Source organism: Triturus cristatus, chromosome 4_2 (assembly GCF_964204655.1).
Source record: "Triturus cristatus chromosome 4_2, aTriCri1.1, whole genome shotgun sequence".
NCBI lineage: Eukaryota > Metazoa > Chordata > Amphibia > Caudata > Salamandridae > Triturus > Triturus cristatus.
The window spans coordinates 172,445,068-172,464,339 of NC_140586.1; the positions used below are offsets into that span (position 1 = coordinate 172,445,068).

Genomic DNA, 19,272 nt, shown 5'->3' on the forward strand with positions numbered 1-19,272 from the left:
CTTATTATTTAAGGGTTTTATATAGCGCTAGCCAGACCCGAGGATTTCGGAGCGCTTTACAGCATTATCAATCGTAAGATACATTAATAGAGTAATATGCACAATGGGTCCTTACGCACCGTGTAATATATTTGCTACAAGCACAGAGTCACTTGTGAGATATGTTAACATCGTTGTATGTGCAATGTCTCAAGACGTTTTGAGTGGTGTCGTCGTAGAAAGCACCATGTCCCTTGACAGGATTTAGTCATGGACGTGAGGTATGAATCCTTGTGAGCACTAAATCGCTTGTAAGAGATGTTAAGATAGTTGTGGGTACAGTGTCTCAGGTCGCTCTGAATGATCACGTCGTAGATAGCACCCTGTCTCCTGCCGGGGTTTTATCCGGGATGTGGGGGGTCGTTGAGGTAGTCTTGGGGAGAGTGAGGTAGAGGTCTAAGGTCAAAGTGACACTGACAGTGTGCTGATGTAGGCAGGCTTCGGTGTTAGGTTGTACCCTGACCAAAACACCGGAGTGGTGGTCCATGTCTCCTGAAAGCTACAAATATTAAAGATTTTATTGACCCCTGTGAGAAGTTGGCCTGGTATATGATGTTCACTAATTAAAGTGACCACCTTGTACCATGCCAAGCAACCCTTATGGTGTGGTTGTAAGTCAACCTTTTCAGACCAGCTGCCCTAGTGGTAGCGTAGGCTAAGCAGTCTTTGAGGCTAAACTCATTTAAGCGTGTTAAGCAAGCTGTTTTACAATATGTAACCCCCCTTTATACCAATGAAAGGACACCACACAGATATATATTCAAAATATATATGTATTTATTACTCAAAGTATCCCCTAGACTCTTTATGAGCACAGGAGCACAAATCGTTAAACAAGAAAGTATCACAATATACAGAAGTTGCACTTTATATGGATAGGCCCTGGTGGCCGCTCAAACCATATACTAAAATAGTGGTATAAGTACCACGAACAGGGAAGGGAGAAGGCCTAGGGCCTCTAGAATCGCCGGGCCTGATAGGAGCTAACTTTAGTTAGTGACCAGGAGGTCCACGGGTCGCGTGTGCAGTGAGGAAAGTTACACGCGGGCTCCCATAGGTTTTCAAAGGGTGCGTAAAAATTCAAAAGTTACTGCTAGAAGGGTCTTCTGGTTGGACTACGAAATCAAGACTTCAAACCTAGACACTAGAGATGTTACTCTACACTTGGGCACCGGAGTGCCAGCTTTACCCCACCCACAGGAAGCGGGTGCATAGGTCTCGAAGTGCGTCGGGTTTCGTCTAGCTGTTCAATGGAGCCTGACGACAAAGATGCTGCAGGCGGTCGGTCCAGAAGAGATGCGGTGGATCCAAGGGTGGATCGGAAGTGTAGAAGACCTGTAAGCAGAGGGGACAGTGTTCACAGTCACTAGCCAGTGACCGGCGTGGCACCAGGTAGGTACCAGGCGATGTTGGGTGCAAACAGGTGAAGAGGTGTAGCTTGTCTCTGCAGCCACGTGGTACCTGAAGGTCGAAGACGTCCAGGAGTCAGTTCACGAGCTGTCCCACGCAGGCTCTCGCTGTCGGCGGTGTCGGCGACTTAGAAGAAGCAAACAAGCCATGGCAAAAGCAGGAGTCGCAGGAATCAAAGAAAGCTGTTAGATCTGACCAGCAAGGTCAGAGGGGCTGCTCCTTTGGAGGAAAGCAGGGGCCAGTCTGGAGCCACCAGACCAGCATCGTAGTTTTCAAAAAGGTTTGCCAAGATGGCCACTAGCCAACGGGCCAGGGACCGGTTAGGCGCGTCGAGTCGCAAAGTGCAGAGGGGCCCCACGCAGATCGTGGAGATGCTGGAGGGCTCAACTTTGGTGCAGATGCTGCTCGGATGTTGGGCTTCTCAGGACCCAAAGCACAACTCGGAGGGAGCCTCTGTTGTCGTGCTTGCAGCTTGTCGAGTGTCTTCCAAGATGGCTGGCTCCACGTGTCTCGGTGCCTCCACGGGTTCCTTCTTTGCAGGGACTGTGGATCGGACGGTGAGAGGCCTGGAGGTCCAGTTCTTGTCAGTCTCTGGGCTCGGGCTCCGGCGGGAGGCGGCGGCAAAACACATGTCGATTTGCTGGATGGTGCTTGCGTTAGCAAGATAGTCACTCCCTGACCATAGGGGAGATTTCCTTCAGTCTTCTGTGCAGCAGAACGTCGAAGTTCCCGTCTTCTTCTTAGTTTCAAGTTGATTCCAGGATGTCTGAAGTCTTAGGACTCTTAGAAGTCTTAGGACACAGCTCCTACCTTTAAGCGGATTCTAGGGGCCGGACTACCTGCTAGGTGTGGGGCTGGTGTGCCCCAGGACCGGTTTGAACTGGCATATGCACCGAGGCTCCTTGTGAGCCTCAGGCATGTCTGATTCTATTCAAGCCCTACCTGACCAATACACAAAATCCTGTCTGGGGTGGTGCTCGCACCTCCCCTGGCAGGAAACCCTTTGTCCACGTCTCCCAAGCTGGAAGGACTCCCAGCAGCAGGAGGGCAGACTTGTGTCGGTGGTGGCAGCGTCCATTTTGTGGAGCTGAGGCTATGTCTGATTTTACCCGGGTTTCAGGATCTGTACATGTCGTGTCCCTCTAGAAGGATGGAATGCTAACCCCGTCGCCAGAATTGGCGAGGGGTTAGTATTCCAATTCGTATGACACCTTACTCGACATGTTTTGATAAAGCCAAACCAAAGATAGCATTTAACCGCGAGGTTCATAATGCACTTAAGAGTATATGGTATGGCGATATCTGGAAACGGTAGAAGGAAGTTGTTCCGACCACTGCAGACAGGCTCAGCTCATGCCAGAGCACCATCTCACATGGAACCAAGCACTCTGCCTTCAGGATTGTTAAGGCCTGCCATAGGAGTGACTTATAGGATACCATGTGTCCCATTTAAGGTTAGGTATAGATATACTACACCTAAGTAAGAGGTGGATACACCAACTTACCCCAGCTGAGTGATCAGCCAGTTGTGTCAAATTGTTAGGCCAGGCCAGGGGTGGCACAATACATGCTTCAGCCCCTGGTAGGCCTTAGATACACCAATGCCCTGGGTACCTAGTGAACACTGGTACAGGGGCTCACAGGGTGATCCAATTCCAATTGGTTATGCGCCTAAAGTGCATAGTGTCAATTTAGTAGAGAGAACAGCAGGCTGGGGGTCTGATTAGCAGGCCCACAGCCTCAGTATGTCAAAAACCAGTGAAGCAAAAAGCAAACATTTGGGGTGACCATAGGATAGCAGACCCTACTCCCCTACAACCCCCCCCCCCCCATAAGTGGTCAGAGAGCATAGCGCTCCAACCTGCTACGTTCTAAGGCAGGATGTGTACCTGGTCGTTAGCAGTCTTGGACTCGCAGACCCTATTTCAATATGTGACCTTCCAGTAATGGATACACAAAAATGGGCTGTCCCTAGTATGGGTTCCTACAGTTTCCTACAGAGTTATCTTGAGATGCATTACCAGTGGGGGCATCTCATAAAAAGTGACGGACTGGCCTCACACACCGCCCGGTGTCATACTTCATCATCGGCTGTCCTCGCCCTCTAAAAACTTTGTTTGATAGAGGGCGGGCATACACCTGGAGATAGGGATGCATTTCTAAAGCTAAGTGGTGGCCCGTGAAATAGTGAAAGGTGATCTAAAAACCATTACATTTGTCAATAAACTGTAATTATTCAGGGAGCAAATGCATGGTATTAAAAGAGGTGAACGGTGATCTGGGATGTTACTCTCCCTTCACTTAAAGGAGAGTAACGTCCCAGATCACCGTTCACCTCTAATACGCCGGTATTAGAATGGACACGGCGTTACGAAGTGTTCCCTTAGCACGCAAGAAGTTACAATGACTTGCATTAGGGGGGCGCTGGACTTTGGAATAGTATCATTTACTATTTCAACTCCAGTCTGCGCAACAGTAGGGAAGGTGATGGACTTAAAATTCAACACCAGTCCAGCAACGCTCCCCCTACAAAAAGTCGATGGCAAGGCACTGTTGATGATTCCCAGGAAGGAGAGCTCGGATTACTAGGAATTTCCTCCTCCACCATGGGATTTTCTCTGATGCTCATTAAAAGCAGAATATTAATCCCACCCTAAAGAAGGAGGAGGAAACACCAGGTGAACAGAAAAGCTGCCAGGGCAATTAAGAAAGGGGGTTGTCACACAATAGTGCTTTCTTGGAGTCAATAGAGTAATGCTTGGCAAAGATATTGGAATCACCGCTTCACGAGTCTCTGAAATGTGTGGGTGTGTTTCTCATGAAAACCAGAGTGGGCTGCTTTCCCTGGAAGGATACACTTTGTTCTTCCCTGTGCAAGTCTGGTTAGCCTTTTAGCACCATAATTATACAAGACGCCGTGTGCCTTACGCCATGCGCTTTACGGAGGTGAAGACAGTGTAGATAGAGTCACAGTTTACAAACAGCGGTTTCAACTTACGCATGCCTATGATTTTACCAAGATTAATTTAACCTCCAAAGGATGTAGAGACATCACAGCTGGAAAAGGGTTAGTAATGATGCTACTTGAGGGAGACCATGGCTGAAATGGCTGGTGGTGCTCACACCAACTCCTCTCAGTACTCTGTTATTTATGACATGTGTCAAATAGTTTTACCACCCGCCCAGTGTTCCAGAGTACATGTGTCGGGTGGTGTGAGCTGGTGTTAAGAGAAGCAGATCAGAAAAAACCAAAAAACCTGATACCCACAGAAGTAGAGGGATCACCAACAGGGACTACCTCTGTTGTTTCTCTAGGTGGATTTGTGGTTAATGACACACAATTGTAACCGTCAGTTACAGTCTGCCGTTCCTTGCCTGCTCCGTACGTTTCTGGAGCAACTAGCGCAGCTTTGGGTTGTTTGAAAAGCCTCACAACCATGAAGAGGAGCTGATGGGAACATGAAAGAAGAGGGCAAAGGAGTGGCAGCTCCTTAAGCTTTGCACTGGTCATTAAAGCACAGGGAAGGACTACTCTAAAACCGTTACTCAAAATATTTTTACTACAGCGAGATAATTTAGGCAACTTCTAACTAACTTTCATACTCCCCTACTTGGGCAAACTGCACCATTAGCTTGTCTTTACACAGTGCCAACATTTGCAGAAGGTACTGGATGGCTGGATTCTTTCCAGGGGCGAGGGAGTTTCGCCTGGATCTCTGCACAAAATTAGTTATTCAGTAGCTGCTAGATGAGCTGAGGAGACTTGTGCATGGTGGTGGTGGTGGTACTGTTGGCGTGCTGGTTTTACAGGAATATTGTCTGCCTTTGACATCAAGACTGATGGAAGCTGGGTTCACTGGCATCATACTGGAATGGCTGAAATCATTCTTGAGCGGCAGGACCAAATCTGTAATTTAGCCAATATTTAACTCCGCACCTCATATGATCAGCTGTTGTGTTCCTGATACATCAATATAGTCTCCATTTTTTAACATATAAATGTGGTCATAGCTAACCAGCTCCATTGTGTCATGTTCCAGTTTGGCATATACTCTGGCAACACTTGGCTGACCTTTTGCGTCTCTTAAGCAACCAGAGCTGAGGGACGGATAGCTGCGTCAACCACTGTGACTGTTTGTTTATCACTGTTCGGTCGATGTCAGTTGACTTTTTACAAGTTAGCCTGGCCAAGACATTGTGCCTTGTCCCAAGGAATGGCACCTCAAGATGAGATCAAGCCCTCGGGTCGGATGCAATGGGCTCTGCACCTGACCCTTCAAAGAATGTACCTATCCTTGGCTTACTAACTGATGCAGAATTATTGCTGGCTACTTAGGTTGCAAACATTTTCAGTAGCTGCTCTCTGCAAATACAACATAGTAGGTACTGCCCTTCCACCACTTCGGCCGTTAATACTCAGGTGCCCCTGTGAAGCTTCTGGATGTGCTACAAATGGTGCAGAATGCTGCAGACCAGCACGGCTACTTACCAGATTTCAAACCCTCACCATGTCAGTCCTATTCTTCTCTCCATTCTGTAATAATATCCTGGGTGCGACGGGGTGCTCCTTAAATCCGTGGTCACTATCCAAAGTACAATTTATCTAACAGCTTCTGTAAATTCAGGAGCTGATTTCAGATGGCACAGACTACAAAGCAAACTGCTTCCTACTGTAAGAAAGTGGGTTTCTGTTGCAGTAACCCCCCCTTTTTTGCCTGATAGCTGATGCACTTTTCCTTGTTGTGCCCTGGGCTCCGGCCAATCAGGTGCCCAGGGCCTGTGTTCCTTCCCAAAAAGCTGCCTAACAGCCAAAACCCAAATTGGCAAACCCTGGCCACATGTCAGCCCCTGGTAAATGATACCCTAGGTACCCAGGGCCTTGTGACCAGGGAAGGCCTCTAAGGGCTGCAGCACACATTGTGCCACCCTTAGAGGCCCTGTACCCTAACACACACACACTGCTCTTGCAGGCTGAGTGTCTGGGTACAAGACAAAACAAAGAGTCGACATGGGACACATCCCTGTGTGCCATGCCCACCACCTACACTGCCCTGGCATTCATCAGCCACCCCTCTAGCTGGGTGCCCTATGCCAGTGGTGTGGGCACAGGAGCATGAGCCCTGTGCCCCTACAGTACCCAGGTCCATTCCTGGGCACTATAAGTGCAGTGCTGCCATTTAAGAGAACATGGTGCTGAGAGCTCGTCAAACACGAACTCCCCAGTACCATAATGGCAACACTGAAGACTGAAAAGTTTGGTATCAAACTTCTCAGCACATTAAACCCACACTGATGCCATTGTGGGATTTAATGTACCAAGCACCCCAGACGGCATCTTAGAGATGCCCCCTAAAACCTAACCTACAATCCACGTCTGGTCTGGGAGGCTGTCTAGGCTGCCACAAGCAGACATGTTGCTGGACCCCTTGGTAGAAGAGCCCCTGCTCTCCTGGGCCTGCAACAATGCACATCCTGGGCGAGGTGCTAAATCTCCTCCCCCAGGATGGGCAGGGGGAAGCTTCAAAGGCATGCCGCCTCTGTGAGCTTCCCCAGGCCACTGGCAGCCCCCACTAAGGCGGGAAGCCTGGCCGGAAACCCCAAATAAGGACAGGGGATGTGCCAGCCTGCCAAACCCACCCCTCAGGTGGGGGAGGCGATGTGAAGCACATCTCCGGGCGCTCGCCATCTTGAAAATGGGAGGCCCTACCCAATCAGGACTAGGCTACTGCCCCCTCCCACAGGAGAGGGGCAGAATAGGGGTGTACCCACCCCAGGACAGGGACCCATTGGTCCCTGCCCTTCACCTACCTGTAACGCCCCTAAATCTAGTATTTAGGGACACCCTGAACCTTCTTTCCCCAGATTCCAGATTCCGAAATACAAAGAAGAGCAAGAAGAAAGAAGACCTGCCCTGCAGCTGCTAAGAAGAGGAAGACACCAACTGCTTTGGCCCCAGCCCTACTGGCCTGTTGACCCTCGAACCTGTTCCTGCTCCAACCCGGCATCTCTTGTGGCCAGCAAACCTCACAAACCCCGGAGGACCTGGCTACCTTTTGGCTCTAAGCACCTGGGACCCCCATGAGTAGAGGCTCTACTTAAAATCGCTTCTAATCCCTGGCATCAGCCCGGAACCGCGAACCCTTCACATTCTGCACCCGCCAAGCCTGGCCTGTGCCGGAGTGAACAAAGACCACGAGAACGATCCCACGGCAACTGTGACCCCGAGTCCGGCACCCAAGCACTTCCCTCGACGCTCCTGACGACGTCTGCAGCCTCAGAACCAGGTGCCCCCCCCAACCGCGATCAACAGAGGGTAAGATTTCCCGACACAGAAAGGCACCCCTGCACCCGGTGCCCCGCGACCCCTGTGCCCAACTCCGGGGTACCTACCTATCCTCGAACCACCCAACTTACCTCTCAAAGTGGTGGTGGCACCTGAAGAATCTTCGTCCCCGAGCTTGCAGTCTTTTTCGAAACTGGAGCTTTCCCATTGAAATCAATTGAGCGCCCGAAGGCTCAAAAGCACCCTGCACCCAGCCGCCCGAGTGGCCCTGGCAGTGTAACCTCTACACCTATCAACTTCCCCATTTGCCCTGAGAAAGTGACCAGGAGCCCAGCTCCCACAGCCGCGTGGCCTGCTAGTCAGCAGCCACCAACCAAGGCCCTCCTGCCGCCCATAGGATAACATTGGGCCTAACTCTCTCTGCACTCGGCTGCCCCTGTGCCGCTGAGGGTGTAACAACTGTACCTACCTGACCCTGAGTCTATGCCCAGAACCTTAACTCTGCCAGTTGAGTACTTACCTTAAAGCCGATAACTCAATTTTCTACATAGGGTAACATTGACTGGTTTTTCCTGAAATTTCTTCTAAGTGTGGACTTTTCAAAACTTAAAATATTGGAGGAGGAGCCTAGCGCGCATCCAAGATGGTCGCGTGAGCACAGGGCTCCCCGGACCCTTTCTGCTCCTCGGAATTTATCCTGAGAATATCCTGATGTGGTTTATGGAATCTGGGAGATGAAGACCAGCTGAACACATATCTCTTTTCAAAAATCAATTCGGACCTGGGAATCCTGAGTTGTCGTCGTCGGAACTTTTGGGACCCACCCGACGGAGGTGACCGGGGTGAAGGTGACCCGTGGGGCCGGGCTGCAATTGAACAACAGCGGCTTCAGCGCGGTACCAGTTGCCGATCCACCACTTTCGGTTTCGGTTTTGGACTTCAGGAGACCAGCTGGCGGGTGCGCTCGGGGTGGAGAGGTGCTTCCTGGGCCTCTGCACGAGGTTTTCCTCCACCTGCCACTAGAGTGCCTATAGCCTCGGACCCCCTATACAGACATTTTGAGGTCTTCTTGCTGGCGCCCTTACACCTCTTGGTTGGAGGTCCCCTTGAGTGGCCGTGTTCACATGGGGGGCAAAGGGGGTCCCGAGGGGCGCAAGACCAAGGCCTCCCTCCGCGGGGGAGCGGTCCAGAGCAACAACATGGACCGCTACACCCAGGGCAGAGGGTCCCCTGGCGCTGCTGGCCTCCCCCCGGACGCTGCAGGGGGAGGCACGAACGTCTCTACGGAACTTTCCCTGCAGGACATTATGGGCGCCATTGCTGGCATCAGGGAAACCATCGCCACGCAATACGAGGCCCTGGCCCGTAAGATCGACACCGTCGCGGTTGATGTCACCCTGATCCGGGCCGACCTCTCCAAAACAAACGAGAGGGTCCAGGCCCTCGATACACGGACCTCCACCCTCGGTGCGGAGGTGTCGGATCTGCGGGCCGCGCTTGGAGACATCAGGGTGGTCAACGATCATATGGCCCGGCGGCTTGAGGACTTCGAGGGACGGGCCCGACGCAACAACATCCGCGTCATAGGTGTACCGGAGTCCTCCGACGGCCGCCCGGTTGACCTCGTGGTCGAGGAACTTATCCTGCAACAGTTGTCCCCGGCTGGCCTAAGTAAGTTCTTTGCCGTGGAGCGGGCCCATCGAGTTCCGGGCGGTCGGCCACGGCCGGGGGCCCCCCCGAGGCCTATCGTGGCCAAACTATTCCACTACAGGGACCGCGACGCTATTCTGCAGGCCTCACGGACCCACGGCCCGGTTCGTCACGAGAACTCGACCATCAATTTTTACCCGGACTTCACGCAACTGGTCCAGAAACAGCGGATGGGATTCCAAGGGGTGAAGCGTCGTCTCCGCGAGCTGGGCCTAAAGTATTCGATGCTCTACCCTGCAAAACTCCGAGTGGAACATGGGGATCGGACAGCCTTTTTTGACTCTCCTGTGGCCGCAAGTGACTGGCTAGACTCGCTGCCGGACGGAGGTGGCCGTCCCGGACCCTCTGCGGGCACCGCAGGTGACGGGTCCCCTTTAGAATGACTTTTGGTCCTTGATTTTGCCGTTTTGCACTGTTCAGTTGGGTCTTACTTCTTTTGTATATTGTGTTTCATTAGGACCTGTGAGGGGGGCGGGCGGGGACGGGTCCCTTTCCTCCTCCGGGGTCTTTTCGTAGAATGGGGTTAGTGGGGCGACAGGCACACTGCAAGTTGGGGGGGTTTTTTGGCCCGCAGGGGTGCAGGGTGGGGGGAGTTGGACTTGGGGTGGGGTTGGGGGGGAGGAGGGGTTGTTTTGTTGTGTGTTTTTTGTTTACAGGGCGAGGTATTGATTTTTGTCCACATCTGGGAACTGTGCTGCAGGCTGGGGGACCCTTGATTTATTGGAGGGGATGGGGGGGGACGGGTTGAGGCTTATGTCATGGAACGTCAATGGGTTGGGGGACCGTATCAAGCGGGGTGTAGTGCTGCAATATTTGCGTCGTTTGACTCCTGATGTGGTGTTTCTCCAGGAGACGCATCTGGTTGGCAATGTTTGTCATGCAATGAACAGGGGGGGATATCGCCTCGTAGCCCATTCTGGTTTCACAACTGGTTCCAGGGGGGTGGGCATTCTCCTGCGAACCTCCCTTCCGGTGGAGATCACTAAGATAGTCTCGGATGACAGAGGGCGCTATGTGTGTTTGATTGGGAGGTGGGAGGGGCAGCCCCTTACCCTGGTTTCAGTTTACGTCCCCCCGGGCCTCCAGAACTCCACCTTCACTGACTTGGGTCGAATGCTGCTTGACCTTCCGGACGGCCTCCTGCTCATTGGCGGGGACTTTAATTCTGTGGTTTCGGGTGAACTAGATCGTCACCCACCAAGGACCCTCCCCGCTGCCCAGGCATGGCTGGGTGGGATGTTGGAGACCTTCGGCCTGGTGGATAGCTGGAGATTAATGCATCCGACCCAATGTCAGTTCACCTTTCACTCGGGGGCGCATGGGAGTCTCTCTAGGCTAGACTACTTCCTTATGCCCGCGGCGCAGACTGGTCGGATTAGAGAGGTCAGGCACCTGGCGCGGGGTATCTCCGACCATTCTCCGCTGTGGCTTCTTTTTGACACCGGGTCGCGGTCTGCAGGGCGGATCGCTCCCATTAACCCATGGTACCTGCGAGACCCTACGACTCGCGACAGCCTGGTTAAGGCTATGGACCAATACTTCCTTGATAACGAGGGGTCGGTGTCGTCTGCAATGTCCCTGTGGGAAGCTTTTAAAACCGTGATCCGCGGACACGCCCTCTCCCAGATAGTGGTGGCTAAGAAGGTCAAGAGTGAGGCAGTGGTGAGGCTGGAGACTGACATCTCGGGGCTGGAGTCGGCCTTGGAGGCGAATGTCACTCCGGACGGGCTCCATGCCCTTAGCCTGAAACAGTTTGAATATAGGTCCCTGGTCACTGACGCGGCCAAAACTATGTATAGGGAGCAGCAGGGTCGACTGTACGACGCCGGGGACAAGGCGGGAAAGTTGATTGCGTGGCTGGACAAAAAGGAGAGAGTGAATCGTGTGGTCCCGGAGTTGCGTGCTGCGGATGGTGTGTGTGTGACTGAGCCGGATGAGATTGTGGACTGTTTCGCCGACCACCTCCGGGCTGTGTACTCCCCAGTGACTGACAGAGATGAGGACGACTCTCGCCTTCTACTGAGGGATATTGCCTTGCCCGGCCTGTCCGTTGAGGACCGTGAGCGGCTGGACGCCCCCTTGTCGGCGGATGAAATAGCGACCGCGATCCGCTCCCTTCGCTCGGGCAAGGCTATGGGTCCCAACGGTCTGCCCATTGAGCTATATAAATTGCGCCCTGATAAGCTTGCGCCCTTCCTTAGTCGCATGTTCCGTGAGTCTCTTGCGGCGGGTTCCCTTCCGGCTGACCAGCGTTTGGCTACGATAGTCGTGATCCCCAAGGAGGGCAAGCCGCGAGACCGTTGTACTTCTTACCGGCCTATTTCACTGCTAAATGCAGAGCCTAAAATTCTGGCGAAAGTCCTTGCCAATCGTTTGTTGAGCGTCGTGTGCGATCTTATTCATCCGGACCAATGCGGCTTCATCCCGCATCGCAACACCGCTCTTAACTTGCGGCGTCTTCACGGCGCCCTGGCCAGGGCGGAGCTCCTCTCCGAACCGGCCGTGCTGGTTTCTTTGGATGCCACGATGGCTTTTGACACCATCGAGTGGCCATTCCTCTGGGCTGTCTTGGCTAAATTTGGCTTTGGGGAAGGATTTATTGGCTGGGTGAAGCTTCTTTACACGGGACCCATGGCTCAGGTGGTGGTGAATGGGCGGGTCTCTCGGCCCTTTGCCCTCGGCAGGGGCACGAGGCAGGGGTGCCCGTTGTCCCCTTTGCTCTTTGCTCTCGCCCTGGAGCCACTCGCTGCTTGGCTCCGCTGGGAGCCCTCGCTTATAGGGATCCGGTGGGCCCCGGGCTTCGAAGATCGGGTCTCGCTGTATGCGGACGATATTCTCCTGTATCTCACCTCACCGCGGCAGTCGCTCAACGTCCTCTTTGACGTTCTGACTTCCTTTGGGTACAATTCGGGTCTCACGATCAATTGGTCTAAATCCTGCGTCTATCCTATCTCTGGTGGTCCTCCTCTCCTGCCGCCTCGGCTTCCGATCCAAATATCTCTGAGCGGCTTTAAGTACCTGGGGATATACGTTTCGCTGGACCCGGTGGCTCGCTATGAGCAGAATCTCCTGCGTCCACTCCGGCGATTGCGAGAGGACACGGCCCGGTGGTGCAGGCTGCCCCTGTCCCCGCTGGGTCGGGCCGCGCTGTTCAAAATGATGTCCCTTCCCAGGTTCCTCTATGCACTCCAGAACTCCTTCGACGTTATCCCAGTGGCCTACTTTCGGGAGGTGGAGAGCCTGCAGAGGAGACTGGTGTGGGACGGGCGGGCGCGTATTGCTCTTGCTAAGCTTACTCTCCCCTGGTACGACGGGGGCATCGCGCTTCCTGACATTCGCAGGTACTATTGGGCCTCGCAGCTAGCGGCCATTAACCATGCCACGTATGCGCCTGGCTTGAATCCGGCGTATGAGATGGACAAGTTCCTGCTTCCCGGCGGGAACTATAACAGGGCACTTTACTCCCGCTCGGCTGGCCGGACCCTTACGGGTCCTACTAAGATTGCGGTGCGGACCTGGAGGGCTGCCACTGCGGCCACGGGCTGGAGTGAGCGACTAACATGTGCTACTCCTTTGTTTGCCTCCGACCGCCTGGGCAGCCTCTGGACTACGAAGGGGTTTGACCAGTGGGATACGATTGGTATCAGCAAAGTGGGAGACCTGTGGCATAAGGGCACGGTTAAGACTTTCGCGGTGCTCCAGGCCGAATACGAGCTTACGGACAGGGAGTTCTTCCGCTATGCCCAGGTTCGACACGCCCTGCTCTCGGTCTTTGGGGAGGGGACCAAGATCCCGGTTTCCTCGCCCCTCGAGGACCGCATACTTGACGGACATGTCCCTGACAGTACTATTTCTTTAACTTATAAAAAACTGATTAATCATCGGGCTGACCTCTTTGTGCGCCTCCGGGAGGCTTAGACGGGGGACGGGGTGGAATTGGACGACGAGGACTGGCAGTCTGCACTGTCGTCCCCCAAGGAGGTCGCCATTCCGGCCCGTCTCCGGTTGGTACAGCTCAAGATTCTTCACCGGGTGTATGTGACGGGTCCTCGCTTGGTCTCGATGGGATTTTCCGACGACGGGCTCTGTAAGCGGGGTTGTGGGCTCAGCGCCACCTTTCTCCATATCCTGTGGGAGTGCCGCGAGGTGGCGGACTACTGGCGCCGGGTCCATATGGTTATGGGACAGGTCACTGGGGTTGTGCTGCTGCCGGAGGTGCGTCGCTGTGTCCTGAATGTGTGGGAGCCCAATGATTACAGCGCGGCTCAGACTCGGTGGGCGGCCCTAGGGAACATGATTGCCAAGAGAGATATAGCGCAGCTTTGGGGCGCCCAACGGCCGCCCACCGTGTCAGTATGGAAGGAGAATATGGACTGGTGTATGTTCAGGGAGAAGACTGTGTATGTGGCCCGTGGTAAGCCGGGGGCATGGGGTAGAATCTGGGGGCAATGGAATGCGTATCGCGGGGGTATCTGTACGCCCCCCCTGGTGGACACCGATATCGCCATGTCCCCCTGACCCCTGATGGTTCCTGGCACCTTTTGGAATAACTACATATGGACGTTCATCTCCCTTGACCCCCCCCCCCGTCCCCAGCCTCCCGGTACTCCTTCCTTTTGCCGGCTGCTTAATGGTCTGCACTGGAGTTCCCCGGAGGAAGCCTGACCCGCACTGTTTGCCCTTATGCCTCGCCTTTTGTTTTTCTTTTAGTTTTTGTGTCTGTTGGACTTAAGTCTCCTGTTCCTTTAGAACTATCCGGAGCCACTACGGGGCTGCGCCCCGGGACTTGACTGCAGCCATGATAAATGTATATTTCATTCTGTACCTAGCGGCCGGCCCTGGTGGTTGTAGGCCCGTGCGTGTAACCGAATTATTGTTCAATAAAAATTTAAAAAAAAAAAAAAAAACTTAAAATATTCACCAAAAATCAGCCGAGTAACAAGAACAATTGAATATTGCAAAAGTAATTATATAAGGCATCTCATTCTGAGAAAGTATATTTTAATACCTATTGTTAGTTCTAAAATAAAACAAGCATATATTTTGTATATATAAACCATTGGCCTAGAGTTCAGATATTGAGTGTGTGAAACTATTTGCTGACTGAGTGTGTACAACAAAGTGCTTTACACTGTCCTCTGACACCTCCTTACTGCTCGACCAAGCTACCACTTTAGAGAGTAAGGTGATATCTAACTTTAGCCTCTGCCAAACCTCTGGGGACTGTGGACTCTGTACACACTGTACCTATTTGGGAACAGTATATACAGAGCCACTTTCTCACACCTACCCATCTACCCCTTATGGAAGTCCCCAAAGCTAGAACAGCCACTTTAGACCACGCTTTTCCGGTTGCAGCTGCCGGGGTACCAAATGCACTTCTCCTGACTTTGCTCATGGAGTACTGTTTGTTGGAATTTTGAAAAGGCCCGAAAAGTAGGACCTCACATCAGTAAACCATGCTTCTTCTGCTTTTTATTCTTCCATTTTCTTTTTAGTTAATATATTAAGTAGTCAGAATCTCTGGCCTCCTCTGCTGTTTTTAGGTCTCGCCTGACCCAGCGCATGCGCTGGTCTGGCGAGACTTATTGAGAAGGCTCCAAAAAGTGCTACCAGGCCAGCCTAGAGCTACAGTGCATGTGTGCGGGCGCGCGCGCCGCGCTTTACCGCGATTACTTTCACTTTCGCGGCCGGAAGGCCGCTTTGCATAGCCAATAGGTCTCGCTTTTGGGACCTTATAAGTATTTAGTTATGCAACTGTTGCATAGCTAAACACTTATAAGGTCCCAAAGGCGAGACCTATTGGCTATGCCAATGCTTGTTTTTTCTTGACCTTGCTCTAGGTGTGTGTCATTATACAGCTCTCAAACGCTTTTGCATAGGCCGTGATCCTCAAATAAAATGAATATATCATAACAAAGTAGACTCAAGTAGGGTAAGCTTTCTGAAATAACACATTATAATTCAAATTTATGAGATTGAAGGTAAGGTAGACACACAAAAGAGCTCAGTTTAAAGTATATTTTGTAGCTGTTCTTCATCAGTAGCAAAAATCCCCAAATCCTATATGTCTGAAAAGATCCTAAAATATTACACACAACAGACGGCACGTTATACCATTATGTTATCATGTCTCTTTTAAAGAGAATAAAGGCCTGAAGCTGGACTTGCTGGATCCTGAAGCCTTAGTCTAGTAGCCATTGATGGATGACAGAAGAAAAAGGAAAAGCCCTCGAGTAGTAGGTCCTTCCTATCAGACTTGAGCAGTCACTAAGACTTCCATTTTAACTCTTTTGTCACAAGAGACTGAACATGGAATTGCCAAACTATGAAATCAAATCAATAAGGAGCCCTTTTCCGGACACTTCATTTGCCCAAAAGAAGAAGTATTTATTCCAAACAAAGTGCACAAACTGCTATGCAAACCAAACAACTTCTGCTTCTGTTCCTAACTGCTTTACAGCAACAGGCTCTACACCAGACAATGGCACTTCTAAGTATGAATCTGCTGAATGTCTTGAAGAAAAAGCAATGGAAAAAGCTTTCGACTCTCTTGACTTACTGGACTAAGGAGAGGAAGAAGAGCATTTGATGATGTGTCAGGATGGCATCATGTGGAAAGATGTGGACATCCACTTTAGGAACAGAGAAACACACCCCAAAACAACTTAAAATAGGGTGCACCTAATGAGTGAGTAAGCCAAGGAAGTTCTTTGGAAAAACCATATTGATGAATGCCTACACCTTCTAGGTCTCTAGGTGTTGAGGATCCTTGTACCACTCAGAGTCCAGGAGATCATGCATTACGCGGTTTGCATGAGCATGAATTAAGGGAAGGTGGAGTCCAACCACAAATAAAACAGCAATGTCCCAGGGGTGCTATGTAGATGACCAGACTCCTTTTGACCTTGAAACCTAGAATGTGCTGACCTGAGATCAGATGTCCATTTGGGCATGAACGTTGCCAATCCTTTGAATCTGGAGTTCATCAGTATATGGGGCTCACTGTGGTACACCTGTTTTCAGCATAGATGTTTCAAGGAGGGGGAAGTTTCAATAAGCTCAATGCTCTCTCACTACTAGCACACCTCAGATGAAGATCTGTATTGTCAGCGAGTCTTGCATTTCAGAGACCTGACTGCTAAGGGCATTGAGCCATCAAGAAAACCCTCTAATATCACCACAAACAATGAGCCGCCCCCAAACATCAAGACACTCTCAACATTGAAATGCTAATGCCAGACTGAGTTGAATGGAATGTTCCTTTTAAAGGGGAAACCTGGGTAGGACATGAAAACTCCACACATTAAAGCCCACAATCGCTGCCTATAACTTAGCATTAGCCTCCAAGCAAGTGATTTCTCAAAAATGGAGAAAATCCCTCACAGTGAGAGCTAGCAAAAGAGACCCTCTTTTCCACTATCAAAAATGCCTGTGCTGGCTACATGAACAAGTGACACGGTAATGCAACGCGAAAAATGCCTTTAAAATAAGCCTTAAATCCAGAAAAAAACTATTTATATAAAGAAAACAAAATATTGAGTAAAGCGGAAACTGATTCAAAAGGCAACATTTTCGAAGAAATGTAAATAAAAAGGACAACTACGTGGGGTCTTTATTCCTAAGAGATGAAATATGAACTGCAGCAAAGTCTACTGAGTGTAAGCAACAGGGTCCCCTTTCTCTTTGATGAATGCCACTTATTCATCTAGAAACATTTGAACCATTTCCTTTTCTAGGAAAGGGATTGAAAAACGTTGTCTGTTTGATTTTCTGTTATATTATTAAAAGAACCATAAATGTTATATTCAGCCTTTTGCAGCCATAAGGCAAAGAACAGGAGAAACAATAGAGCCAACTGTCAGTCTGGAATGGGCAGCATACATATAATCGTTGGGGTGTTTGTCTATGTGTATTGAGCGAGCACAAACTAAATATCAGCTATCCCCGAAACCTGCAGCTGGGACTGGGGATGATTTACATGAATAGCAGGGGCGGCTCCTCCGTTGTGGCGGAGGAGCGTTACCCCACTGAAAAATAAAATGATAATAAAACCATTTTATTATAATTAAATTTTTCTTACTGCCAGCCAAGGTTAAGGTGAGGCCATATTGACGAGCACCATGTCACAGTAGGGAGGAGTGTTGGGCACTTGTAAGTGCACATGTCAGTTTGGTCAGCCGTCTTAGGCGGGTCAAACACACATGCGCACTTATGGCTCTCCAACCCAGCTGTGTTGCACAGTCAGGTTGGAGAAAAGCCACAGGCTCCCTGTGCTTGAGCGAGCATCAAGTTATCCCACTGCTCTCATGCTGGTAAATAGTATTATCAGCATGAGAGCAGCGTTGTGATTGCCCCCTGGGAGCCCGTGCAGCATGAAGAGCGTCAGGGGAGGAGCACTGAGGCTGGGACCTCAGGGGCAGGTAAGTATTTTTATTTATTATTTTCCCCTCACCCCCCTGTGTTCGCATTGCCCCCCCAAAACAAATAGAGCAGCCACCACTGATGATCAGCATCACCTCAAAGAGCAAACCATAAAAAGTGCCAATAGTTTACAGAGCGTGTAATTACCTTGATCCAATGGAGCCAACCTGGCTCCATTGGATTTCAATCACTTGCAAGCTGCTATTTTCAGACATTTAATAACTCCACCAGTTTAATCAAGGTGCTGGGCTCATGAACCAATAACACAAAATCAAGAGCTGTGCAATAAAAACTAAATTCGATATTGTCGTCATCATATCATGCAAAAACAGTAACACCAATTTCCAGAACTCTTGAGTAGTAGGACGAGGAGAGAATCAGACTGCGTGTTATTAATGCGCATCAATAAGCTAGCATATAAGACATGCTCTACTGCTATTCCATTTGGGACATTCTGGAGGGTCCTGAGCTGTGCTGTGTACCTTCAGTTGGAACGTGGCCATCACACAGGAACGCACTCCTTGACGTGGAAGGGTCACCTCATTTGAATATTGATGTTCTTGGTCCGTGGCCCTTCGATCCAGAAAAGATAACCGCGGTGCCTTAGCCAGGTTCTGCCTCTCAGTGTCAGCATCAAACATATATCTTAGAGCTGGTGGAGAGAAAAGAGCCATCAAAAGGAGGACAGACATGTGCCAGAGCAGAGCAAAGAAGAAAAGTCAGAGAAAGGACAAGGTGATCCACTATGAAAGCCAAACCCTTTTTACTACGGGGAAAGTTAGTTACCTGTAACAATAGTTATTCCTTCATGGGTACATTTTTGTAAATTACAACCTTAAATACTTGCTCAGGAAATAAACAGAGTGTTCCACAGTTGAGTGGAACTGTCATTAATGGACTCAGGGTTAATTATTCAGTCAGGAAGCCTAACAGTCAAGATCACTAACATTTCCATCAGAGTAGTGCCCAAGTCTATACTGATGGCCTGGACAACAGAACTTCAAGGGAGTCCAAGACTAGATTTTAAGCACGTTCTAAACAACAATTGAAACTTAGGAAGCCCTGTTATTTCACTTCCATAAAGTGCTGCTGGGTGGGCGGGGTAGACTGCTGGCTGGTGCACAGAAAGGAAGGAATTTATAGCTCCGTCGGGGCTACTGCGGTGCTGAAAACAACAGACTCCAAAAGTCCCGGCCAACTGCGTCAGTGTGGACTGGCATCAGTATCAGCAGATTCTTAAACATTACCTTTGGTTCCTGCTGACCGCGTCGGTGTGGGCTGGTTGAAGCAACTGTTGCGGTTGCGATGTGAAGTGCAGCAGCCCGGTGGCGATTGTCGTCGTGGGTGAGACCAGGGTTGCGGTGCGAAGTGCGGTCGTGCCTTCTGCAGTGCCTTCAGGACATGGA

The 19,272-nt window shown here is 50.8% G+C and overlaps 1 protein-coding gene across 4 annotated transcripts in view; it reads right to left on the minus strand.

Moving 5' to 3' along the window:
* Positions 1 to 19,272, minus strand: part of ITGA7 (integrin subunit alpha 7) — a 271,460-nt gene that overhangs the window by 83,473 nt on the left and 168,715 nt on the right. For all 4 annotated transcript variants that reach the window (XM_085600990.1, XM_085600988.1, XM_085600987.1 and 1 more), the window contains exon 12: positions 18,349 to 18,518. In XM_085600990.1, coding sequence (XP_085457116.1) covers positions 18,349 to 18,518 — 170 coding nt within the window. The remainder of the gene's footprint in view (positions 1 to 18,348; positions 18,519 to 19,272) is intronic.